The sequence below is a fragment of the Hyperolius riggenbachi genome, chromosome 8 (assembly GCF_040937935.1).
Source record: "Hyperolius riggenbachi isolate aHypRig1 chromosome 8, aHypRig1.pri, whole genome shotgun sequence".
NCBI lineage: Eukaryota > Metazoa > Chordata > Amphibia > Anura > Hyperoliidae > Hyperolius > Hyperolius riggenbachi.
The window spans coordinates 21,311,336-21,335,955 of record NC_090653.1 but is presented as its reverse complement, the minus strand read 5'-3'; the positions used below and the strand labels follow the sequence as shown (position 1 = coordinate 21,335,955).

The 24,620-nt window shown below is 47.0% G+C and overlaps 1 protein-coding gene across 1 annotated transcript; it reads left to right on the top strand.

Annotated features, from left to right (window-relative positions):
* The first annotated feature begins 4,064 nt into the window (after nt 1-4,064).
* On the top strand, nt 4,065-10,272 carry BBS9 (Bardet-Biedl syndrome 9). The gene has a single exon (XM_068250049.1). The coding sequence runs from the start codon at nt 4,398-4,400 to the stop codon at nt 6,939-6,941; it is 2,544 nt and encodes an 847-aa protein (XP_068106150.1). The 5' UTR covers nt 4,065-4,397; the 3' UTR covers nt 6,942-10,272.
* Nucleotides 10,273-24,620: the final 14,348 nt, after the last annotated feature.

The following is a 24,620-nucleotide window of genomic DNA, read 5'->3' as shown; positions in this document are numbered from 1 at the left end:
GGTCAGATGGCGCCCGCGGGCTTCGAACTCCGAAGGATTAACAGAAACAAACTTTCTATTAGGAATTCCAAGAAGTAACCGCTGAGCTATTGGCTGACCCGGAAGCCTCAGCCTCCTGGTTTGTATATAAGGTGTGACGTGTACGGACAGGACTTGTGCTGTGACAACTCCTCCTGCCTGACGTGTGCTGTGACAACGCCTCCTGCATATACAAGATAGACACACAGGAAGGCACCATCTCTACACAGTACAGGGAGGGCTCAGGTTACACCAGCACCGTGCTCTAACAATATCCATGTAATTCACATCTCACACAATTTAAACACTAAATCACCATTCCAAACAATTCCCACTCTATGGCAGCACATCTGCTACCCGGGCATGAGTGTCCTGGTCTATACCTGCCCCAAGGAAAGAATGGAGTCCTTCCTGCAAGTCTATTAGTTGTCTGCTCTGGGATGCCGTCTGGCAGCAGACCTAATGTGAACCTTTCCTACACACAGAACCCACACACTGCATAGACATGCACAACACACATAATACAGACATGCACTAACTGTATGCGTAATACATACACACACACACGATGCGCACGCACACACACACCACAACACACACACCATGCGCTCGCACACACACAACACACCACACACACACCATGCGCTCGCACACACACACACCACACACACAACACACACACACCATGTGTACACACACCACACACACACACATCATGCGCTCGCACACACACACACACACCATGCGCTCGCACACACACACCACACACAACACACACACTTAGCTATCTACTGTATCTACATGTTTGTCTAATACTATCTATTATGTACACAAGGCTAGTGAATGGTTAACAGATATTCTATCATGCACACAGGGCCATTAAGGGTTGGTTCACACAGAAGGGCTGCGGCTCTTGTCATTTAAAGGGAAAATCCGAGCTGCCCCCAAAAGATGGTGCAGGGGCCGACCTCGCCAGGCCGTCCTCTACTGTGCCTGCCCGACTGTCAATCACTCGCATGTGGTGTGGAATGTAGTGCGCAGGCACAGAACTACCTGGAGAAGTCGGCTGTCATCACACACGCAGGACCAATGAAGGGTTAACATTCTATAACATACACACACAGGGCCAGGGAAGGGTTAACATTCTATATCACACACACACAGGGCCAGGGAAGGGTTAACACTCTATATCACACTCACAGGGCCAGGGAAGGGTTAACATTCTATCACACACGCAGGACCAATGAAGGGTTAACATTCTATATCACACACAGGGCCAGGGAAGGGATAACATTCTATATCACACACACACACACACACAGGGCCAGGGAAGGGTTAACATTCTATATCACACACACACTGGGCCAGGGAAGGGTTAACATTCTATATCACACACACACTGGGCCAGGGAAGGGTTAACAGTCTATATCACACACTCACAGGGCCAGGGAAGGGTTAACATTCTATATCACACACACACAGGGCCAGGGAAGGGTTAACATTCTATATCACACACACACAGGGCCAGGGAAGGGTTAACATTCTATATCACACACACACACAGGGCCAGGGAAGGGTTAACATTCTATATAACACACACAGGGCCAGGGAAGGGTTAACATTCTATATCACACACACACACAGGGCCAGGGAAGGGTTAACATTCTATATCACACACACACAGGGCCAGGGAAGGGTTAACATTCTATATCACACACACACACACACAGGGCCAGGGAAGGGTTAACATTCTATATCACACACACACAGGGCCAGGGAAGGGTTAACATTCTATATCACACACACACACACACACACACAGGGCCAGGGAAGGGTTAACATTCTATATCACACACACACAGGGCCAGGGAAGGGTTAACATTCTATATCACACACACACAGGGCCAGGGAAGGGTTTACACTCTATCACACACTCGCAGGGCCAGGGAAGGGTTAACATTCTATATCTCACACACACACACACACACACACACACACACACACACACACACACACACACACACACACACACACACACACACACACACACACACACACACACCCAGGGAAAGGTTAACATTCCATATCACCCACACATTCACAGGGCCAGGGAAGGGTTAACATTCTATATCACACACACACACAGGGCCAGGGAAGGGTTAACATTCTATATCACACACACACAGGGCGAGGGAAGGGTTAACCTTCCATATCACACACACACAGGGCCAGGGAAGGGTTAACATTCCATATTACACACAGGGCCAGGGAAGGGTTAACATTCTATATCACACACACACACAGGGCCACGGAAGGGTTAACATTCTATATCACACACACAGGGCCAGGGAAGGGTTAACATTCTATATCACACACACAGGGCCAGGGAAGGGTTAACATTCTATATCACACACACACAGGGCCAGGGAAGGGTTAACACTCTATATCACACTCACAGGGCCAGGGAAGGGTTAACATTCTATCACACACGCAGGACCAATGAAGGGTTAACATTCTATATCACACACACACAGGGCCAGGGAAGGGATAACATTCTATATCACACACACACACACACACACACACACACACAGGGCCAGGGAAGGGTTAACATTCTATATCACACACACACTGGGCCAGGGAAGGGTTAACATTCTATATCACACACACACTGGGCCAGGGAAGGGTTAACAGTCTATATCACACACTCACAGGGCCAGGGAAGGGTTAACATTCTATATCACACACACACAGGGCCAGGGAAGGGTTAACATTCTATATCACACATACACAGGGCCAGGGAAGGGTTAACATTCTATATCACACACACACACAGGGCCAGGGAAGGGTTAACATTCTATATAACACACACAGGGCCAGGGAAGGGTTAACATTCTATATCACACACACACACAGGGACAGGGAAGGGTTAACATTCTATATCACACACACACAGGGCCAGGGAAGGGTTAACATTCTATATCACACACACACACACACACACAGGGCCAGGGAAGGGTTAACATTCTATATCACACACACACAGGGCCAGGGAAGGGTTAACATTCTATATCACACACACACACACACACACAGGGCCAGGGAAGGGTTAACATTCTATATCACACACACACAGGGCCAGGGAAGGGTTAACATTCTATATCACACACACACAGGGCCAGGGAAGGGTATACATTCTATCACACACTCGCAGGGCCAGGGAAGGGTTAACATTCTATAACACACACACACACACACACACACACACACACACACACACACACACACACACACACACACACACACACACACACACACACACACACACACACACACACACACACACACACACACACACACACACACACACACACACACACACACACACACACACACACACACACACACACACACACACACACACACACACTCACGGAAAGGTTAACATTCCATATCACCCACACATTCACAGGGCCAGGGAAGGGTTAACATTCTATATCACACACACACAGGGCCAGGGAAGGGTTAACATTCTATATCACACACACACAGGGCGAGGGAAGGGTTAACCTTCCATATCACACACACACAGGGCCAGGGAAGGGTTAACATTCCATATTACACACAGGGCCAGGGAAGGGTTAACATTCTATATCACACACAGGGCCACGGAAGGGTTAACATTCTATATCACACACACAGGGCCAGGGAAGGGTTAACATTCTATATCACACACACAGGGCCAGGGAAGGGTTAACATTCCATATCACACACACACAGGGCCAGGGAAGGGTTAACATTCCATATCACACACACACAGGGCCAGGGTAGGGTTAACATTCTATATCACACACACACGGCCAGGGAAGGGTTAACATTCTATATCACACACACGCAGGGCAAGGGAAGGGTTAACAATTCATATCACACTCAGGGCCAGGGAAGAGTTAACAGACGCCCCTCCCCTCAGCTGAGCATGTGGTTTCTGCGAGAGAGGCGGGGCTGCGTATCTTGCCATGAATGAGAGGACAGAGCGGCCGCGCCGTACTGGACACGCCCCCCGGGCTGTGCTGCTGCTGCGGTAGAGGAGAGCGGTGCGGGCGGGCTCGATAACCACCGCCGCTCCGTATATTGCACACGCTGGGGAGCCGAGCCGCCACCACTGACTGCATTGCCTGTCTGCACGCTAGCGGGGCCGCCTATCCTCCCGGGACTACATTTCCCAGAGCTCCCTGCGATGCCCGGCCTCCAGCTTGTTCCTGTTGCCTAGGCAACAGAGGAGGATAATCAGGATCTGTGAGCAGAGAGGAGTCAGCAGCAGCTGGGACTGACCTTCTGGCTGATTATAGGTAGGGGAAGCACACGAAAGCCCAGCACCCATGTCTCTGTTCAAAGCCCGGGACTGGTGGTCCCTCACCCTGGGGGACAATGACCAGTTTGACCAGGGGAGTCTGTCGGTGGCCGATGTGGACAACAGTGGTTCCGGCCAGGACAAGATCATCGTGGGCAGCTATGGTGGCTACCTCCGCATCTTCTCCCCCCAGCCTTGGAAGGCCAAAGACGTCCGGGCCGAAGATCTGCTTCTTGAGGTCCAGCTGAGCGACCCAATCCTCCAAGTCGAGGTGGGGCGATTCGTGTCGGCGACAGAACTTTTCCACTTGGCCGTATTGCATCCGAGGAAGCTGTGCGTCTACGCCGTCTCTAGCACGTTGGGGAACGTGGACCATGGCAACCAGTACCAGATGAAGCTGATGTATGAGCATAATCTCCAGAGGACAGCTTGCAACATGGCCCATGGGTCGTTCGGAGGCGTGAAGGGCCGGGATCTGATCTGCATTCAGTCAATCGATGGGATGCTGATGTTCTTCGAACAGGAGAGCTACGCCTTCGGACGATATCTACCAGGGTTCCTCTTGCCTGGTCCCCTGAGGTACAACCCCAGAACGGACACCTTCATCACCGTTTCTTCTTGTCGACAGGTGGAATGTTACAAATACCAGGCGCTTGCTGTGGCCACAGATGCGAACGCCAAAAACGACACAAAACACCAAAAAATAGGCTCTGGGAAGAAACTGGCAGCAGACTGGATTCTGAACATTGGCGAGCAGGTGTTGGATATCAGCATCGTCTCGTTTAATCACACCGCTGTCTCTATATTTGTCCTTGGTGAAAGAAACTTTTTCTGCCTCAAGGAGAATGGACAGATCTCCTTCATGAAAAAACTGGAGTACAGCCCAAGCTGCTTCTTTCCATATGGTACAGTGAACGAAGGTACTATCAACTTCTTGGTGGGAAACCATAACAACATGCTGCTTGTGTATCAGAACGTGACCCTGAAGTGGGCGACGGAGCTACCGCACGTGGCCGTCGCGGTGAAAGTGGCCAACTTCCAAGATATGAAAGGAATCATAGTGACCCTGAGTGACAGTGGTGAGTTACAGTGCTCCTACCTTGGGACAGACCCTTCTCTATTTCAGGCTCCTAAAGTGGAATCCCGGGATGTAAACTATGAGGAGCTGGATGCTGAGATGAAAGAACTCCAAAGAATAATTAAAGAGACTTCCAAAAATCAAGATATTTTGCCAGAGATTGAAAAGGGCGATGACTTGACTGTATCAGCAATGGTGTCTCCTGCCCTTGATGCTGTGTCTCAAGCTGTTGATGTGGCTTTGGAGTCAGAAGCTGTTCCTTCAGTTACAGTAAAGTTCAGCCTACGAAGCAAACTGCGTGTACAAAAGACTGTTCTCAGCATTAGCGTCCCACCCTTTTTAGAAGTTACTCAGAATCAGTTCATTTTTGAATCTGTTGAACCAGGGATACCTAAAACGGCAAGCGTTTCGGTTTTCCTGAAAGGGAAATGTTCGCCGGACGACCTTGAAGGAAGTGTGGTGGCCTCATACTGCACCCCATCAGGAGTCCCTCGAGTGGCACAGTGTAAATTTCGCCTTCCATTACGACTTGTTTGTTTACCTGTACAGCCATACAAAGCAGCAAACCACAAGCTAACTATCGAAACTAATAAACCTCCGGTCAATCTCATCAACTTGTTCCCAGATTTCGTAGAGCGTGGGGAGGATGACCAAGTGAGTGTTTTAGGATTCAAGTTGCTTGCTGGTCAAAAAGTCACCCTTCTTGCCTCCAAAACGTCCGAGAGATACAGAATGCAGAGCGAACAGTTTGAGGATCTCTGGCTTATTACCAAAGAGTTTATCCAGAGGTTTGAGGAGCATTTCCAGAAACAAGGAATTAAGGACGTCAAATGCTCTTTTTCTGGGCCCATTCCACTGCAAGAATATTTTGAATTAATAGATCATCATTTTGAGCTGAGAATGAATACAGAAAAGTATGAGAAACTATTGTCTGAACGCGCTGTCCAGTTTCGGGCAATCCAGAGACTTCTGCTGACAAGATTCAAAGACAAGACTCCTCCGCCTCTCCAAAATCTTGATACCCTACTGGATGGAACCTACAGACAGGTAATTAATATTGCTGACGTAGCTGAGGAACTACAGAATAGCCTGTTCAGAGCATTCACAAACGTGAAGAGCGCAACACGGCTAATTATTCTGCTGATTGGACTGTGGCAGAAACTTAGCAAAGATCAGGTGAGCATTTTGGAAGCCATATTTTTGCCTCTTTTAGAGGATGGTCAAGAACTGGGTTGGGAAGAGGTTGTGGATGCAGCCCTGTCTCATCTGTTAAGGACATGTCTGTCTAAGAGCTCTAAGGAACAGGCTCTCAATCTCACAAGCCAACTAAGCATTCCAAAAGATGCATCAAAGCTGAAGAAACATATCACGTTGCTGTGTGACAGACTGGCCAAAGGAGGCAGATTGTCCTTAAGTGCAGACTCCGGACCTCAAGATGCCATTGCAATGCCAGAACCTAATTTCATTTCTCCAGTAACATTTGGTAATGCATAGATACTTTGTGTTGTGTTTTCAATGTAAAGCTTCTGTCCAGCCAAAAATATTGTTACTCCTTTGGTACCCCCTCTGTAAGTATTTTATATATATAATTTAATTATTATTATATGTATTGATATAGCACTGACAACTTCTGCAGCACTTTATAGAGTACATAGTCATGTCACTGTCCTCAGGAGAGCTCACAATCTAATCCCTACCATAGACCTAGTCTAATGTCCTATCATATTGTAATTATTAGGTATGTATATGGCCCTGGCATTGTCTGCAGCACTTTATAGAGTACATAGTCATGTAATTGACTGGGCTTTGGAGGCGTTCATAACCTAGTCCCTATCATAGCCTATCATATTCTGATAGTAATTATCTGATGTCTATACCTTAGTCTATGGTTAATTTGGGGGATAGCAATCAAAATATATATATTTTTTAATTAATGAGGGAGGAAACTGAAGTCCCTGAAGGAAACTAACACAAAGTGAAAAACATACCAACTCCATGCCGATAGTGTCATGCAACCACTAACTTTTAAAAATCTCATAAATGACTTAATCTACCTGCAAACATCAGTGGGCACATGGCCACTGCTGTGTTCTCTAGTTCAGACTTTTTGGGTCTGCATTCTGGGATGGAGGTGTGGCCATATGGGATGGAGGCGTAGCCATACATCTATAGGAGGCAGTGGGGAACTGTGGCATGGGGTGGGGGAGAGGGTTTGGGAGGAGTTGGTAGCATTTCCACAACAGGTTTTCTGTTGGCTGCCAACAAGAAGCCTGTTTGCCATTGGAGTATTACAAGTAGCTGTAGACCGCCATTGTTTTCAGTTGAATTAAAGAGTACCTCCGGTAAAAAAAAAGGCTGTCATGACAGGCTCTGTCTTAATGAGATTGGGGAGGGTGTCAGCATTAAATACTTACCTGTTCTGATGTCATCACTTCAGGCAGGTGATGGCTCCGCCCCCTCGATATTGCAGCTGTGGCAAGCTTTTCTTAAATTTTCTGCTGAGGCTCTGGCTACACTTATCTGCGTTGCCGCGGCCCGCCCCCAACTCTGCAGTCGCGGCCTAATTAGTGGCTGCCAAGCTTAAGGGTGGGCTGTGGCATCGCAGGTAGAGGTGTCCGAAGAGCTTCGTCTGTCTCCGGTAACATGCCTGTGACGGAGTTCCCAAGGAAGGGGGCGGAGCATCACCTGTGACTGGATGACGTTGGATCAGGTAAGTACCTAGCCTTCATTCACACCATACAAATTGCTGTGCATCTTACGCCAATGCGTACAGTATGCGGCACGCAAGAATATCAGAAGTGCGTAGACTGCACTGTCTGATGTTCAGACTACATGTAATGCGCTATCACACTGCTGCAAACATTTTTCGGCAAAGCGCGATGCTGACCTATTCACTGCGGTAAATGGGATCAGCAGTGCAGATGGCGTCAAATTATGCGCAGTGCGTTTCAATCTGTGTCTACGAGTGTGAACGAGACCTAAAACCTGAGCTTGCCCGATCCGTCATCATTAAGGGCTGGTGCACACCGAGCAGCTTTTTCAGCGTTTCTGCAGCCGCTTGCGGCTGCGGATCCGCTTGGTCAATGTATCTCAATGGGGTGGTGCACACCAGAGCGGGAGGCGTTTTGCAGAAACGCATACTCCCGGGGTGAGGCATTTTTTGGATTTCGGATGCGTTTCTGCCTCAATGTTAAGTATAGGAAAAAACGCAAACCGCTCTGAAAAACGGCAGTTCAGAGCGGTTTTGCAGGCGTTTTTGTTACAGAAGCTGTTCAGTAACAGCTTTACTGTAACAATACATGAAATCTACTACACCAAAAACGCTTTACAAAACCGCAAAATGCTAGGTGAAATGCTACAGAAAAATAACAAAAAGCGTTTCAAAATCTGCTAGCATTTTGCGGATCTGCTAGCGGTTTTTGGTGTGCACCAGGCCTGAGTCAGGCTCTGTCGTTTTTACTGGAGGTACTCTTTAAAGTGAACCCAAACCGAAGCTCAGGTTCAACGTTGGACCTAACCCTGAAGAGAGGGAAGCCTCAGGAACCTATGTAGACTTCCCTCGCTGGTCTGAAGCTCTCCGTTGCTGAGCGCGGTCCCCCCTCGTCTTCCTGGATCGTGGCCGTGCGAGCCCGTCCAAGCATGCGCAGTAGCACAGAGCCCGGGGCTCCGACTTACACGGCATGTGCGGGTGGGCTCTTGCGGATCCAGGGAGAGGAGCTGCGCGGCCCCGATGTGATTAGTGACAATGCCTTGTCGCTAATCTTTGGGGAAGGCCGCGTTCAGCAATGGAGGACTTCAGAGCAGCGAGGGAAGACTCAACAGGCTTCCCTCTCTTTAGTTATCTAATTTTGTACCCGAGCTTCGGCTCAGGTACACTTTAACCACTTGCCGACCGCGCACTCATACCGCGCGTCGGCAAAGTGGCAGCTGCAGGACCAGCGACGCAGTTCTGCGTCGCCGGCTGCCGGCTAATTAATCAGGAAGCAGCCGCTCGCGCGAGCGGCTGCTTCCTGTCAATTCACGGCGGGGGGCTCCGTGAATAGCCTGCGGGCCGCCGATCGCGGCTCGCAGGCTAAATGTAAACACAAGCGGAAATAATCCGCTTTGTTTACATTGTACGGTGCTGCTGCGCAGCAGCGCCGTAAGGCAGATCGGTGATCCCCGGCCAATCAGCGGCCGGGGATCGCCGCCATGGGACAGGGGACAGCCTGTCACTGGCTGCACAGGACGGATAGCGTCCTGTGCAGCCCAGATTGCCAGGGGGGACAGGGATGAGAGGGAGGGGGGGAATTTCGTCGCGGAGGGGGGCTTTGAGGTGCCCCCGCCAGCCACATGCAGGCAGGAGCGATCAGACCCCCCCAGCACATCATCCCCCTAGTGGGGAAAAAAGGGGGGCGATCTGGTCGCTCTGCCTGCACCCTGATCTGTGCTGGGGGCTGCACAGCCCACCCAGCACAGATCAGCTAAAACAGCGCTGGTCCTTAAGGGGGGGTAAAGGGTGGGTCCTCAAGTGGTTAAAATACCTATAGAATTTTTTTACATATAGTTCTCATCTTAAAACACTAGTGGGGAGGAGCCAAAGGAGTAATAATATTTTTGGGCTGGAAGATGGATTAAGCCAGCTCCGAACCGCAACGAGACATTGTCACACAATTTTTTACTGTGAATATCCCCCCAAAAAGCGGAGAAAGCTAGTTGCCATGACGCCGCTTGTCTGGACTGGCGCTGATTCCTGGAGCGGTCGTATCTTAGTTACGGCCAGAAGATGGACACTTGTCATTTAAAGGATAATTTGAATTATAAAATATTTAATTTATACAACATATTTTATAGGGTTTTTTTTTTTTTCAAGGTTTTTTTTTTTGTAACTATTGTTATTGAACAAACATTGATTTTGTTTTGTACGTTGCACCATTTTGTAGTCGGAAAATGTATTTTTGGTACTCGCTAGTTTTATATTGTCCCCAGCGGACTCTGCAGATAATAATAGAAAGCGCAGCGTCATGAAATGCTGGATAAATACGTTTAATCTCCTCTGATCCGTCCATCTAGGCCAGTGATGGCTAACCTTGGCACCCCAGCTGTGACAAAACTACAAATCCCATCATGCCTCTGCCTCCCCCGAGTTATGCTTAGAGCCGTCAGAGTACTGCAATGCCTCATGGGACTTGTAGTTCCACCACAGCTGGAGTGCCAAGGTTGGCCATCACTGATCTAGGCCGTTCTTTCCACCGCAAGTCACCTTTGTAGGATCGGCCCTCTGATTCAGAGTCCCTGGGTCTGTGGAAGACTACGATTCCCATCACCCCCTGCTTCCACAGTGTATATTGGGGATGGTCAGTGAGTTGCAAATAATTGCTGATGTAGATGCAGGATTATGCAAATAGATGCAGCTTGAAAATTAACCAATCAAATCCTGCTGAGGTAACACTCCATTGGTCTATTTCCAAGCTGCATAAATTTGCATACAACATTTGCATAATCCTGCATCTACTCAAAATAATTTGCATCTCCTTGACCATCACTAGTGTATACTACTGTGGGCTGCACTGCACGGTATACCCTGGCCTAGAGTAATACATGACCATATTGTTAATCGTTTATATAGTGCCAACATCTTCTGTGGCGCTGTACAAATAAATATTTCACAAACAAGTGCATCTTGTATTATAAGATATTTGTACAGTAGTATATATATGTATGTATGTCTGTCTACATGTGTATTTATATGGTGGAGTCAAAAAGTAACCTTAAAGAGACACTTAAAGGGATACTGTAGGGGGGTCGGGGGAAAATGAGCTGAACTTACCCGGGGCTTCTAATGGTCCCCCGCAGACATTCTGTGTTGGCGCAGCCACTCACCGATGCTCCGGCCCCGCCTCCAGTTCACTTCTGGAATTTCTGGCTTTAAAGTCAGAGAACCACTGCGCCTGCACACCCGTGTCCTCGCTCCCGCTGATATCACCAGGAGTGTACTGCGCAGACACAGACCATACTAGGCCTGCGCTGTGCGCTCTTGATGACATCAGCGGGATCGAGGACACGGCAACGCAGGCGCAGTGGTTTTCAGACTTTAAAGTCTGAAATTCCAGAAGTGAACCGGAGGCGGGGCCGGAGCATCGGTGAGTGGCTGCGCCAACACAGGATGTCTGCGGGGGACCGTTCGAAGCCCCGGGTAAGTTCAACTCCTTTTCCCCTGACCCCCCTACAGTATCCCTTTAAGTCAGAAAAAAAAATGAGTTTTACTCACCTGGGGCTTCTACCAGCCCCCTGCAGCAGTCCTGTGCCCTCGCAGCCACTCCCTAATCCTCTGGTCCCCCGCTGCCAGCTAGTTTCATTTTTGCCGACAGGACTGGCCACGTGTAGCTTTTTCTGCATTCCCAAACTGCAATTAGCGCTATTGCGGGCCGCAACGCGTACAAAAATACGCGTTGCCGTATATCTATGTGTTCGTAATGCGGCAACGCGTATTTTTGTATGCGCTGCGGCCCGCAATGGCGCTAATTGCAGTCGGGAATGCGGAAAAAGCTACGCGTGGCCAGTCCTAACGGGCCTGTCGGCAAAAACGAAACTAGCTGGCAGCGGGGGTCCAGAGGATTAGTGAGTGGCTGCAAGGGCTCAGGACTGCTGCAGGGGCTGGTAGAAGCCCCAGGTGAGTAAAACTCATTTTTTTTTCTGGCTTAAGTGTCCCTTTAAGGTTGGAACCCACTAAAACGATTTTCTGAGCGTTTAGGGAGCGATTCAAACCGCTAGCGATTTCTCTAAACGCTCAGCTAATGTTAATGGATGGGCCAAATTCCACTGGAGCGATTGCGATTACCAAAATCGCCAAACGCAGGACATGCAGCATTTTTGAGCGTTAGCGTTTTTGCGATGTAAAGTATATAAACGCTAGCATGATCGCTCGTCAAAACCTACATGGAGCGATTTTGCTAGCGTTTTGACATTACTGCACACTGTAAAAAAATTTAAAATTAATTGAAAGGACCAATCAGAATTAAAAACCCTAATCGCTACACAATCTCTGGCAAAAAGCTGACACTTTTTTAAAAACGCTACCGCAATAGCTCATGAAATCGCTTACAAACCGCTCATACAAAACGCTGGCGATAGCGATTTGTAGTGGGTTCCAGGCCTAAGGCCTAATACACACCAACCATTGCAATTACTAGCGTTTAGCACAAGCAAAGTGATTTTCAAAGTGCATTATTGAATAATGTGCATTTTTGCTTATTTATTCAAGCCGAATTCCTTTAAAAAAATGCTAGATGCACAGTGTTTGCGATTTTAAAGTGGACCTGAACTCTTGCACAGGACAGAAGGAAAACAGAGAGAAATGTACCCTGTATGTATTTAGAGAGAAGAGCCTGCCTAATTCCCCCTTATTTGTCACTAATATTAACTGTAATTTGATCTCTCCCCAGGCCCAGTGCACACCAAAACCGCTAGCAGATCCACAAAATGCTAGTGTTTTTTGGTGTGGATTGCAGAGATTTGGCCCAGTGCACACCGAGCGGATTTGGATGCGATCCGCCGGCCGCATCCACCTGTAAATCCGCGTGGCTAATGTATTTCAATGGGCTGGTGCACACCGGCGGTTTGAGGTTTTTTAGGAAACCGCAAATGTGCAGCAGGAGGCACGTTTGCAGTTTGCTACAAGCCGCCGGTGTGCACCAGCCCATTGAAATACATTAGCCACCCGGATCGCATCCAAATCCACTCGGTGTGCACTGGGCCTCAGTTGACTGCCAGAGCAGATAAGCTTATTTGAAAGCACAGTTAAAAATAGGTGTGCTTCCATGAAAGCAGGAAGTAGACACACTGCATATATATTGCAGGATTTGTGTCAGCTGTAACAAACAAATATTTTAATTTTTTTTTGGTACTTTTCCGTTAGCCGGGCACATCCACTAGGTGGCGTTAATTACTATTCCCCCTCCAGGCCACCATGGATAGTAGGGAAAGATGTAATTGTGGTGGAGTTTTATCCCCACCTAGTGGATGCGCCCGGCTAACGGAAAAGTACCTTTTTTTTCTACAAAGTTTAAGCTGTTGCTTATCTTTTAAAGCAGAGGGGAAGTTCTGAGTTCAGGCCCGCTTTAACAAATTCACAACGCTGCTGTGGGAACCCTAGACGGAGAGAGGAGCAGGAAAGCTCCAGAGCCTTCCATTTACATAGGTGAGTATCAGACCTGAAGTGTATTTCCTTACTTCAGAACTTAAAGGATACCCGAGGTGACATGTGACATGTCGTGTATATACAGTGCCTAGCACAATAATAACTAGGCTGTGTTCCTTTTTTTTCTTTCTCTGCCTGAAAGAGTTAAATATAAGGTATGTAAGTGGCTGACTCAGTCCTGACTCGGACAGGAAGTGACTACAGTGTGACCGTCACTGATAAGAAATTTCAACTATAAAACACTTTCCTGGCAGAAAATGGCTTCTGAGAGCAGGAAAGAGATAAAAAGGATCAATGGTTCATAGATTTTAGCTATGGCATACTTCAATCAATGTGTCATTGAGCAAAAACAATAAAATAGTAAAAACGTAAAAAGTAGATTTAAATATAAAATAAAACAGTAGAATATCTTAAAAAGTCATTTTTAGGAGAAGGAAGATAGATACAATTGTTTATTTCATTAGTTTATTTTTACCTCGGGTTACCTTTTAATGTAGTAATACGACATGGGCAGCACGGTGGCGTAGTGGTTAGCTCTCTCGCCTTGCAGCGCTGGGTCCCTGGTTCGAATCCCAGCCAGGGCACTATCTGCAAAGAGTTTGTATGTTCTCTCCGTGTCTGCGTGGGTTTCCTCCGGGCACTCCGGTTTCCTCCCACATTCCCAAAAACATACAGATACGTTAATTGGCTCCCCCTAAAAATTGGCCCTAGACTGCAGTACTTACACTACATAATATAGACATATGGCAATGGTAGGGATTAGATTGTGAGCTCCTTTGAGGGATAGTTAGTGACAAGACAATATATATATATACACTGTACAGCGCTGCGTAATATGTCGGTGCTATATAAATACTAAATAATAATAATAATAATAACATGCAGATAATGTAGCAGACAGATGTACCACCCTTCTTGTCTGATGAGAAAGGGGAAGCCAGGGCCACAACAAGATGGCCGCCCCTTGGAGACACGCACAAGAGAGGAAGGACCTGGTGTTGTCTGGTTTTAAGGTAGTGACTTTAAAAAACCAATAGACATTTACAGGAGAAAACGGGCAGCTCGGGGGTTCTCACGTGTCACTTCAGTAGGTTTATAAGTGGCACAGGCATTTTAAAGAGAATCTGAGGTTAGAGGGATATGGAGACTGCCATATTTATTTGCTTTTAAACAATGCACATTGCCTGGCTGTCCTGCTGAGCCTTTGCCTCTAATACTTTTAGCCATAGCCACTGAACAAGCATGCAGCAGATCAGGTGTTTCTGACTGAAGTGGGACTGGATTAGCTGCATGCTTGTTTCATTTGTGTGACTCAGATACTACTGATACATGAGAGATCAGCAGGACAGCCAGGCAACTGGAATTGTTTAAAAGGAAATCGATATGGCAGCTTCCATATCTCATCATGTCACCTCGAGTATCCTTTAAAGGACAACTGTAGTGAGAGGGATATGGAGGCTGCCATATTTATTGCCTTTTAAACAATACCAGTTTCTTGGCAGTCCTGCTGATCTACTAGGCTGCAGTAGTGTTTGAATACCACAAGAAACAAGTATGGAGATAATCTTGTCAGATATGACAATGTCAGAAACACCTGATCTGCTGCATGCTTGTTCAGGGTCTATGGCTAATAGTATTAGAAGCAGAGGATCAGCAGGATAGCCAGGCAACTGGTATTGCTTTATAGGACATACATATGGCAGCCACCTTATCCCTGTTGTTACAGTTGTCCTTTAAATATGAACTGTAGTGAAAATAACATAACATTTTTACAATATTAATTTATTAAGTATTAAGTCAGTGTTTGCCCCATTGTAAAATCTTTCCTTAACCTAGTTTACATTCTGACATCCCAGGTGGCAACATCTTTAGTCCTGTCAGGTGCAGCTCTGCGGAATGTTATAGATATGTACTTTGCTTTTTGTACCAGGTCACATTGACCAGTGAAATGTAACGACAGTGACTACAACAAGATGGCTGCCCCCCTGGAATATTGGGTAGTTATCAGGTTTTGGGTAGTAAGGGTTAAAAACCAACAGACAGGTTTATAAGTGGTATAAAAAGGTTTAAAAGTGCACTGCCAACTCTGACTGACGCAGGTCACTCCAATTAGGAAACAAGTTGTGTTTCAGACATTTACGTGACATTCCTTCAGTTCAGGGTAAGTCCAACTTTAAAGGGAACCTGAAGTGAGAGGGATAGACATGAGTGTGTACTGTGCATAGCACACAAATAACTAGGCTGTGTTCCTTTTATTCTTTCTCTGCCTGAAAGAGTTAACCTTTAGGTATGTAAGTGGCAGTTTCTGTCTGAAGGTGCATACACACATCAGACCATAGTCTTTGGAAAATGAAAGATCACAGACCAATCTCACCACCCTTCATGTAGTACGAGAGCCATACTCTACACAGTCTATTCTATGGAGCTGAACTCCCCATCAGATAAAATCTTTGCAAGATGCTGCACACACAGATGCTGTACATATTCAACAGATCAGTATCTGCAAAAGATCTGTTCCTGCAAAAGATCCGTTCCTGCAAATTGCATTCATAGTCTATGAGATCTGCAGATCATCATACACACCTTGTTTAACTGACATTCATCTGCAGATCAGACAATCATCTGCAGATCTGAAGATCCATCCTGGTGGATCTGATCTGCAGATGAATGTCTGTTAAACAAGGTGTGTATGAGGATCTGCAGATCTCATAGACTATGAATGCATTTTGCAGGAACGGATCTTTTGCAGATACTGATCTTTTGTGTCTGTACAGCATCTGTGTGTGCAGCATCTTGCAAAGATTTCTGTCTGATGTGGAGTTCAGCTCCATAGAAAAGACTGTGTAGGTGTGGCTCTCATACTACATGGAAGGGGGTAAGATTTCTGTCTGATGGGAGTGCAGCTCCATAGAATAGACTGTGTAGGTGTGGCTCTCATACTACATGGAAGGGGGTAAGATTTCTGTCTGATGGGAGTGCAGCTCCATAGAATAGACTGTGTAGGTGTGGCTCTCATACTACATGGAAGGGGGTAAGATTTCTGTCTGATGAGGAGTGCAGCTCCATAGAATAGACTGTGTAGGTATTGCTCTCATACTACATGGAAGGGGGTAAGATTTCTGTCTGATGGGGAGTGCAGCTCCATAGAATAGACTGTGTAGGTGTGGCTCTCATACTACATGGAAGGGGGTAAGATTTCTGTCTGATGGGGAGTGCAGCTCCATAGAATAGACTGTGTAGGTGTGGCTCTCATACTACATGGAAGGGGGTAAGATTTCTGTCTGATGGGGAGTGCAGCTCCATAGAATAGACTGTGTAGGTATGGCTCTCATACTACATGGAAGGGGGTAAGATGTCTGTCTGATGGGGAGTGCAGCTCCATAGAATAGACTGTGTAGGTGTGGCTCTCATACTACATGGAAGGGGGTAAGATCCATAGAATAGACTGTGTAGGTATGGCTCTCATACTACATGGAAGGGGGTAAGATTTCTGTCTGATGGGGAGTGCAGCTCCATAGAATAGACTGTGTAGGTGTGGCTCTCATACTACATGGAAGGGGGTAAGATCCATAGAATAGACTGTGTAGGTATGGCTCTCATACTACATGGAAGGGGGTAAGATTTCTGTCTGATGGGGAGTGCAGCTCCATAGAAAAGACTGTGTAGGTATTGCTCTCATACTACATGGAAGGGGGTAAGATTTCTGTCTGATGGGGAGTGCAGCTCCATAGAATAGACTGTGTAGGTATTGCTCTCATACTACATGGAAGGGGGTAAGATTTCTGTCTGATGGGGAGTGCAGCTCCATAGAATAGACTGTGTAGGTGTGGCTCTCATACTACATGGAAGGGGGTAAGATCCATAGAATAGACTGTGTAGGTGTGGCTCTCATACTACATGGAAGGGGGTAAGATTTCTGTCTGATGGGGAGTGCAGCTCCATAGAATAGACTGTGTAGGTATGGCTCTCATACTACATGGAAGGGGGTAAGATTTCTGTCTGATGGGGAGTGCAGCTCCATAGAATAGACTGTGTAGGTGTGGCTCTCATACTACATGGAGGGTGGTAAGATCTCTGTCTGATGGGGAGTGCAGCTCCATAGAAAAGACTGTGTAGGTATGGCTCTCATACTACATGGAAGGGGGTAAGATTTCTGTCTGATGGGGAGTGCAGCTCCATAGAATAGACTGTGTAGGTGTGGCTCTCATACTACATGGAAGGGGGTAAGATTTCTAGCTGATGGGGAGTGCAGCTCCATAGAATAGACTGTGTAGGTGTGGCTCTCATACTACATGGAAGGGGGTAAGATTTCTGTCTGATGGGGAGTGCAGCTCCATAGAATAGACTGTGTAGGTGTGGCTCTCATACTACATGGAAGGGGGTAAGATCTGTCTGATGGGGAGTGCAGCTCCATAGAATAGACTGTGTAGGTATGGCTCTCATACTACATGGAGGGTGGTAAGATCTCTGTCTGATGGGGAGTGCAGCTCCATAGAATAGACTGTGTAGGTATGGCTCTCATACTACATGGAAGGGGGTAAGATTTCTGTCTGATGGGGAGTGCAGCTCCATAGAATAGACTGTGTAGGTGTGGCTCTCATACTACATGGAAGGGGGTAAGATTTCTGTCTGATGGGGAGTGCAGCTGCATAGAATAGACTGTGTAGGTGTGGCTCTCATACTACATGGAGGGTGGTAAGATCTCTGTCTGATGGGGAGTGCAGCTCCATAGAATAGACTGTGTAGAGTATGGCTCTCATACTACATGGAAGGGGGTAAGATCTCTGTCTGATGGGGAGTGCAGCTGCATAGAATAGACTGTGTAGGTGTGGCTCTCATACTACATGGAAGGGGTAAGATTTCTGTCTGATGGGGAGTGCAGCTGCATAGAATAGACTGTGTAGGTGTGGCTCTCATACTACATGGAAGGGGGTAAGATCTGTCTGATGGGGAGTGCAGCTCCATAGAATAGACTGTGTAGGTATGGCTCTCATACTACATGGAGGGTGGTAAGATCTCTGTCTGATGGGGAGTGCAGCTCCATAGAATAGACTGTGTAGGTGTGGCTCTCATACTACATGGAAGGGGGTAAGATCTCTGTCTGATGGGGAGTGCAGCTCCATAGAATAGACTGTGTAGGTGTGGCTCTCATACTACATGGAAGGGGGTAAGATTTCTGTCTGATGGGAAGTTCAGCTCCATAGAATAGACTGTGTAGAGTATGGCTCTCATACTACATGGAAGGGGGTAAAATTGGTCTGTGATCTTTCATTTTCCAAAGACTTTTATCTGATGTGTGTAACTTTAAAGGGAACCTGAAGTGAGAGGGATAGACATGTGTACTGTGCATAGCACACAAATAACTAGGCTGTGTTCCTTTTATTTTTTCTCTGCCTAAAACAGTTAAAGTATGTAAGTGGCAGTTGTGTTTGAGTCAGGACTGGGTCAGACTACAGTGTGACCCTCACTGATAAAAAATTACAACCTATAAACACTTTTTCCTAGCAGAAAATTGCTTTTGCGAGCAGGAAAGAGATAAAAAGACCCTTTTTATTGACCCAATAGTTCATAGATTTTAGCTCTGGCATACTTCAATGAATGTGTCATTGAGCAAAAACAGTAAAAACCTAAACAGTAGATTAAAATATAAAATAAAACCATGGAGTATCTTAAAAGTCATTTGTAGGAGGAGGATAGATACAACTGCTTATTTCATTAGTTTATTTTTACCTTGGCTGTCCTTTGAGGTAACTTTTTGACTCTGCCTCATATACATACGGTATACTGTATTCTACACAGTCTATGAATACTGTACAGCAAAACCAAGCTACAATAAGAGGAAATAAGGAGGACACAAGGTGAATGGCTGGTGAAAGTGTCACAGTAATGTATTGCTACCAACAATCATTAGTCATAGCGTCTCCGGGTAGATTAGATTATTTGCATGGGTTTTAACTCCTATCTAGGCAACGTGTACTCAGCTGCATGTAGCTTAAACTGCACCTGAACTCTTGCTCAGGAAACAAGGAAACAGAAAGAAATGCACCCTGTGTGTTTTTTGAGAGAAGAGACTGTCTAATTCCGCCTCATCTTCAAGTAATCACAGGTGTAATTTGATCTCTCAGCTGTGTCAGCACAGAAATTCATCAGTCCTGGCAGAGCAGCTAATATGTAAACTCATAATTTTCTGCTTCCATGAAAGCAGGAAGTTGATACACTGCAGATATATTGCAGGATTTGTATCAGCTATAACAAGGAAATGTTTTTCTGTGAAGGTTATTAACCACTTCAGGATTCTGCGTACGCTTAACTACGCCCCTGAATCCTGAAGTGGATGCCATGGAAACGTTCCATGTCAGTTCACGGAGCGTGTCTCCGTGAACACCCTGCGAGCCGCCGATCGCGGCTCGCAGGGTAAATGTAAACACACGGGGAAGATCTTCCCCGGTGTTTACATATATACGGCGCTGCTGCGCAGCAGCGCCGTAGAGGAGATCGGCGATCCCCGGCCTCTGATTGGCCGGGGATCGCCGGCATCTGATAGGCTAATGCCTATCCTATCCAGCGCAGGACGGCTTTCCGTCCTGCGCTGCACACAGGGGATGGGAGAGGGAGGGAAGGAGGCAGAGGGAGGACTAGTGCTGCGGAGGGGAGCTTTGAGGAGCCCCCCGCTAGGCACAGCAGCGCGGCGGCGATCAGACCCCCCCAGCAGGACATCCCCCTACTGGGGAAAAAAGGGGGGGGAAGTCTGATCGCCCTGCCTGATTTCTGATCTGTGCTGCGGGCTGAAGAGCCCCCGCAGCACAGATCAGCCAAACCACCCGGAATGGTGTATCTTTTAGAGCAGAGTGGAAGTTATAAATAAATATGACTTGAAGCTGCGTGCTACAGATGGCCAAGGATAGTTCAGAATTCTAGCTTGCAGGCACATTTAAAGGGCACTTGAACTGGGACTACAGGGCATCCGCACTAAACTGCAGGAATGAGAATGTCTTGCACACGACGAGTGGAGCTCGATGCATTGCATGGCATGTATTGATTTAGGCTCTGCTTATCGTGCAGTACGTGAACCCAAAGTGAGAGGTATATGGAGGCTGCCATATTTCTTTCCTTTTACACAATACACATTGCCTGGCTAGCCTGCTGATGCTCTGCCTCTAATACTTTCAGCCTTAGCCCCTGAACAAGCATATAATATTTTTTTTACAGTTTTCAGTCATTTAAAATTGCACACAAATCGATATGCGTAGCGATTCATGAGCAATTTGCCATCGCTTCAATACTTTACCTTGAAGCGCAAACGCTCCCAAAATGCTGCATGTCCTGCAATTGCGATTTTTGCTAATCACAATCGCTGCAGTGGAATTTGTTACATTTATTTACATTGGCAGAGCGTTTAGCGCTCCCTAAACGCTGGAAAAAGCGCTGTAGTGGGTCCCAGGCCTGATTCAGTGTGCAGATAGCGCAGGTCCTCTTCACTCTGAAGTGCGTCAGCTTGCACCAATGATACTCCGTGATGCCCTGATGTCACATGACCTGCATTGGTTTCTTATGGAGGAACGCTGGTGCCTGCTGACGCGCTTCGGCGCGAAGAGGAAGAAGCGGTGTTGCTGCAATGTTAGTATCTGCACCCTGTGCTGCTCTGCAATAAAAGTGAGGCGAGACCGTGACAGGCCCCCTTAAACTCTGGGCCCCTTGATTACAACTCTCCTGCTCTTCGTTCAAATGCTGCTATCTCAAGTACACATGCCCAAGACTGTTCCTGTCCCCAGACAGCCAGACAGGAGCATTAAAGGATACCCGATGTGACATGATGAGATAGACATGTGTATGTACAGTGCCCAGCACACAAATACCTATGCTGTGTTCCTTTTTTTTTTTCTCTGTCTGAAAGAGTTAAATATCAGGTATGTAAGTGGCAGTTCCTGTGTGAGTCAGGACTGAGCCAGATTGCAGTGTGACTCTCACCGATAAGAAATTACAACTATCAGGGCTCGTTTCCACTATAGCGAATCCGCATGCGGGCACTGCATGCGGATTCGCATACTCAATGTTAGTGGATGGGGCTGTTTCCACGTGTGCGGCGGCGGCGTTTTTCGGTGCGGGAAAAATCTGCACGACAGGGTCGTCAGATTTCGCGTGCGGCAGGAATGCGGGCGAATCGCCGCTAATGCATTCAATAGGGAAATCGCATGCGGCTTTGTCATGCGGATTTCCCCGCGATTTCGCATGCGATTTCGCATGAAAGGCAATGGAACTTTACACAGGCAGTGACATGGTTAAATTCGCCTGGCTCCTTGCCATGCGAAATCGCATGCGAAATCGCGGGTAAATCCGCATGCGGAAACGCAGCCGCATGCGATTTCTTCAGCGGTGGAATCCAGGCGATTCCGCACCGCTACAGTGGAAACGAGCCCTCAAACATTTTCCTAGCAGAAAATGGCTTTTGAGAGTAGGGAAGAGATAAAAAGGGTCAATAGTTCATAGATTTGAGCTCTGGCATACTTCAATGAATGTCATTGAGCAAAAACAATAAAACAGTAAAAATGTTAAAAGTAGATTTAAATATAAAATAAAACTGTGGACTATCTTAAAAAGTCATTTTTAGGAGAAGGAGGAGAGATACAATTGTTTATTTCATTCGTTTATTTTCACCTTGGGTGTCCTTTAAATTACAGGGTGGAGCGTGCACCACTCATTTATCTTGGGGGGTGTTAGAGCGTTGCAGTGGAGGTGGGCATCATCCAAACTGAAGAACAGGTAAGTATAAGGTCCCCATACTAAACATGGTGGTATAGGATCAGCCAAATACACTTTCCGCTGATTTGAATTAGCTGAATACCAAACTGCATAAAATTTGCATTAAATTTGCATGCAAGCTGTAATTATTAGCATTGACCCTCTCTACTGCACACACATCTAAAGCCCCATCTACACCATACAATTTTTTGTTTGATTCGATTCACTGATTCGATTCAATCCGACATGTCCGATCGGGATTCGATTCAATTTGCTAATGTTTTGCAATGGCAAATTGAATCAAATCCCGATCAGACATGTCGGATGAAATCGAATCAATGAATCGAATCGGACAAAAAATTGCATGGTGTAGATGGGGCTTTAGATTCGTCTTGCGGTTATCTTATGTGATTGTTTGCTCCGTATTTTGTGTGATTGTGATTGTTCCGTCTTTTGACGGCGCCCAAATTACTCACTGAGCACTGCTATAGTCGTAGTTTCTATTAAAGAGACTCTAAAACAAGAATAAAACTTGCTTTTTCCCTTATATTCAGCAGGGGCATGTTTGCCCCTGCTAAATCCCGCGGCAGAATGAGGGGTCTTTACCCCCCAAATCCCCACCCTGCTGTCTGGGGATCGCTTCTTGTTGAGGCAGGGCTAATGGCCGCAGCCCTGCCTCTCAGCGCGTCTATCAGCGCGTATCTCCGCCTCTCCCGGCCCCTCTCAGTCTTCCTTCACTGAGAGGGGTGGGGGAGAGGCGGAGATCTGCCGCTGATAGACGCGCTGAGAGGCAGAGCTACAGCTCATAGCTCTGCCTCCATGAGCAGCAAAATCTACGACCAAGTTGGTCGTGGATTTTGCAGGGGGGGATTTGGGGGGTAAGGGACCCCCGTTCTGCCACAGGATAGCGGCATTTTAGCAGGGGCAAACATGCCCCTGCTGAATATAAGGGAAAAGCGAGTTTTATTCTCGCTTCAGAGTCTCTTTAAGGCCTATTGTGGCGCCAGCAGCACCCAAATCTCCTGTGCTGTTTTTACAGCGCTTGCACTGACTGTGGGTGAAATGCAAACATATCTGAGTCACAGGCAAACTGAAGGCAGCTTGGGATCGGGACAATCAAAATGATCTTCTCGTTTATGGATAAAGAACTTGATGACATAACTTATATCTGGTTCTGCAGTCAAGGAGGATGGCGCGGGTATGGCACACGGTCACACAGGAGGAAAACAATGTCTGTAAGTGACATGAATACAATGCTTCTACAAATAAAAAATAAAAAAGTGCGTTTTAGGAAAAGGCCAGTTAGCGCCCGCGGGCTTCGAACCCCCTGAAGAGATCTTGGATGAGGGAGGGAATGCATTGGCTGCTGTGGTAACCGCTGAGCTATTTGCTGACCGGAAAGCTGCTGCCTCCTGGTGTCCAAATAACGTGTGACGTTTCTATGACAGAGCTCTTGGAATGAGTCGCTTCCCCTCCCACACAGGAAATAAAATCCGAATATCACAGCTGCGTGGCTGCGGGGGATTAACAGTCCGGGTTTGTAAACCAATCCCCTCTTTGTCTGATGGTGTTTCTTTTCCAAGAGTTCCTTCCCTGAATTTGTTTGACATTCTCTATCTTGAGCAAAGTCCAAATGCCATCTAAAAACTCACATTTCTTAGAGCACACCTGAAGTGAGAGGGATATGGAACCTGCCATATTTAATTCCTGTTAAACAATACCAGTTGCCTGGCTGTCCTGCTGATCTGGTCAGTAGTGTCTGAATCACACACCTGAAACAAGTCAGTCAGAAACATCTGATCTGCATGCTTGTTCAGGGTCTATGGCTAAAACTATTAGAGGCAGAGGATCAGCAGGGCTGCCAGGCAACTAGTGTAATTTAAAGTGAAACAAATATAGCAGCCTCCATATTTCCAGTACTCTTCAAAGAAAATCTGTAAGAACCTCCCCCCGGGACACTTACCTCAGGAGGGGAAAGCCTCTGGATCCTGATGAGTCTTCCCCCGTCCTCCTAAGCCTCGGCAAACCGGCGCTGGCAGCCCCGGGACACCGGAGAGGTAAAAGTTTACCCGACGCGATCCAACGCAGGCGCAGTGTTGGATTTCCCGATCGGGCTCAGGAGCAAATAGCCCGGCCCGCAGGTCACCTGCGCAGTAGAGCTAACCCAGGCGTAACGTACTCGCAATTACAAAATGCGTAAAAATGTTGCGTAATCATAATTGACCCATTACGAGCATCACTAGCTGGAACGCTGA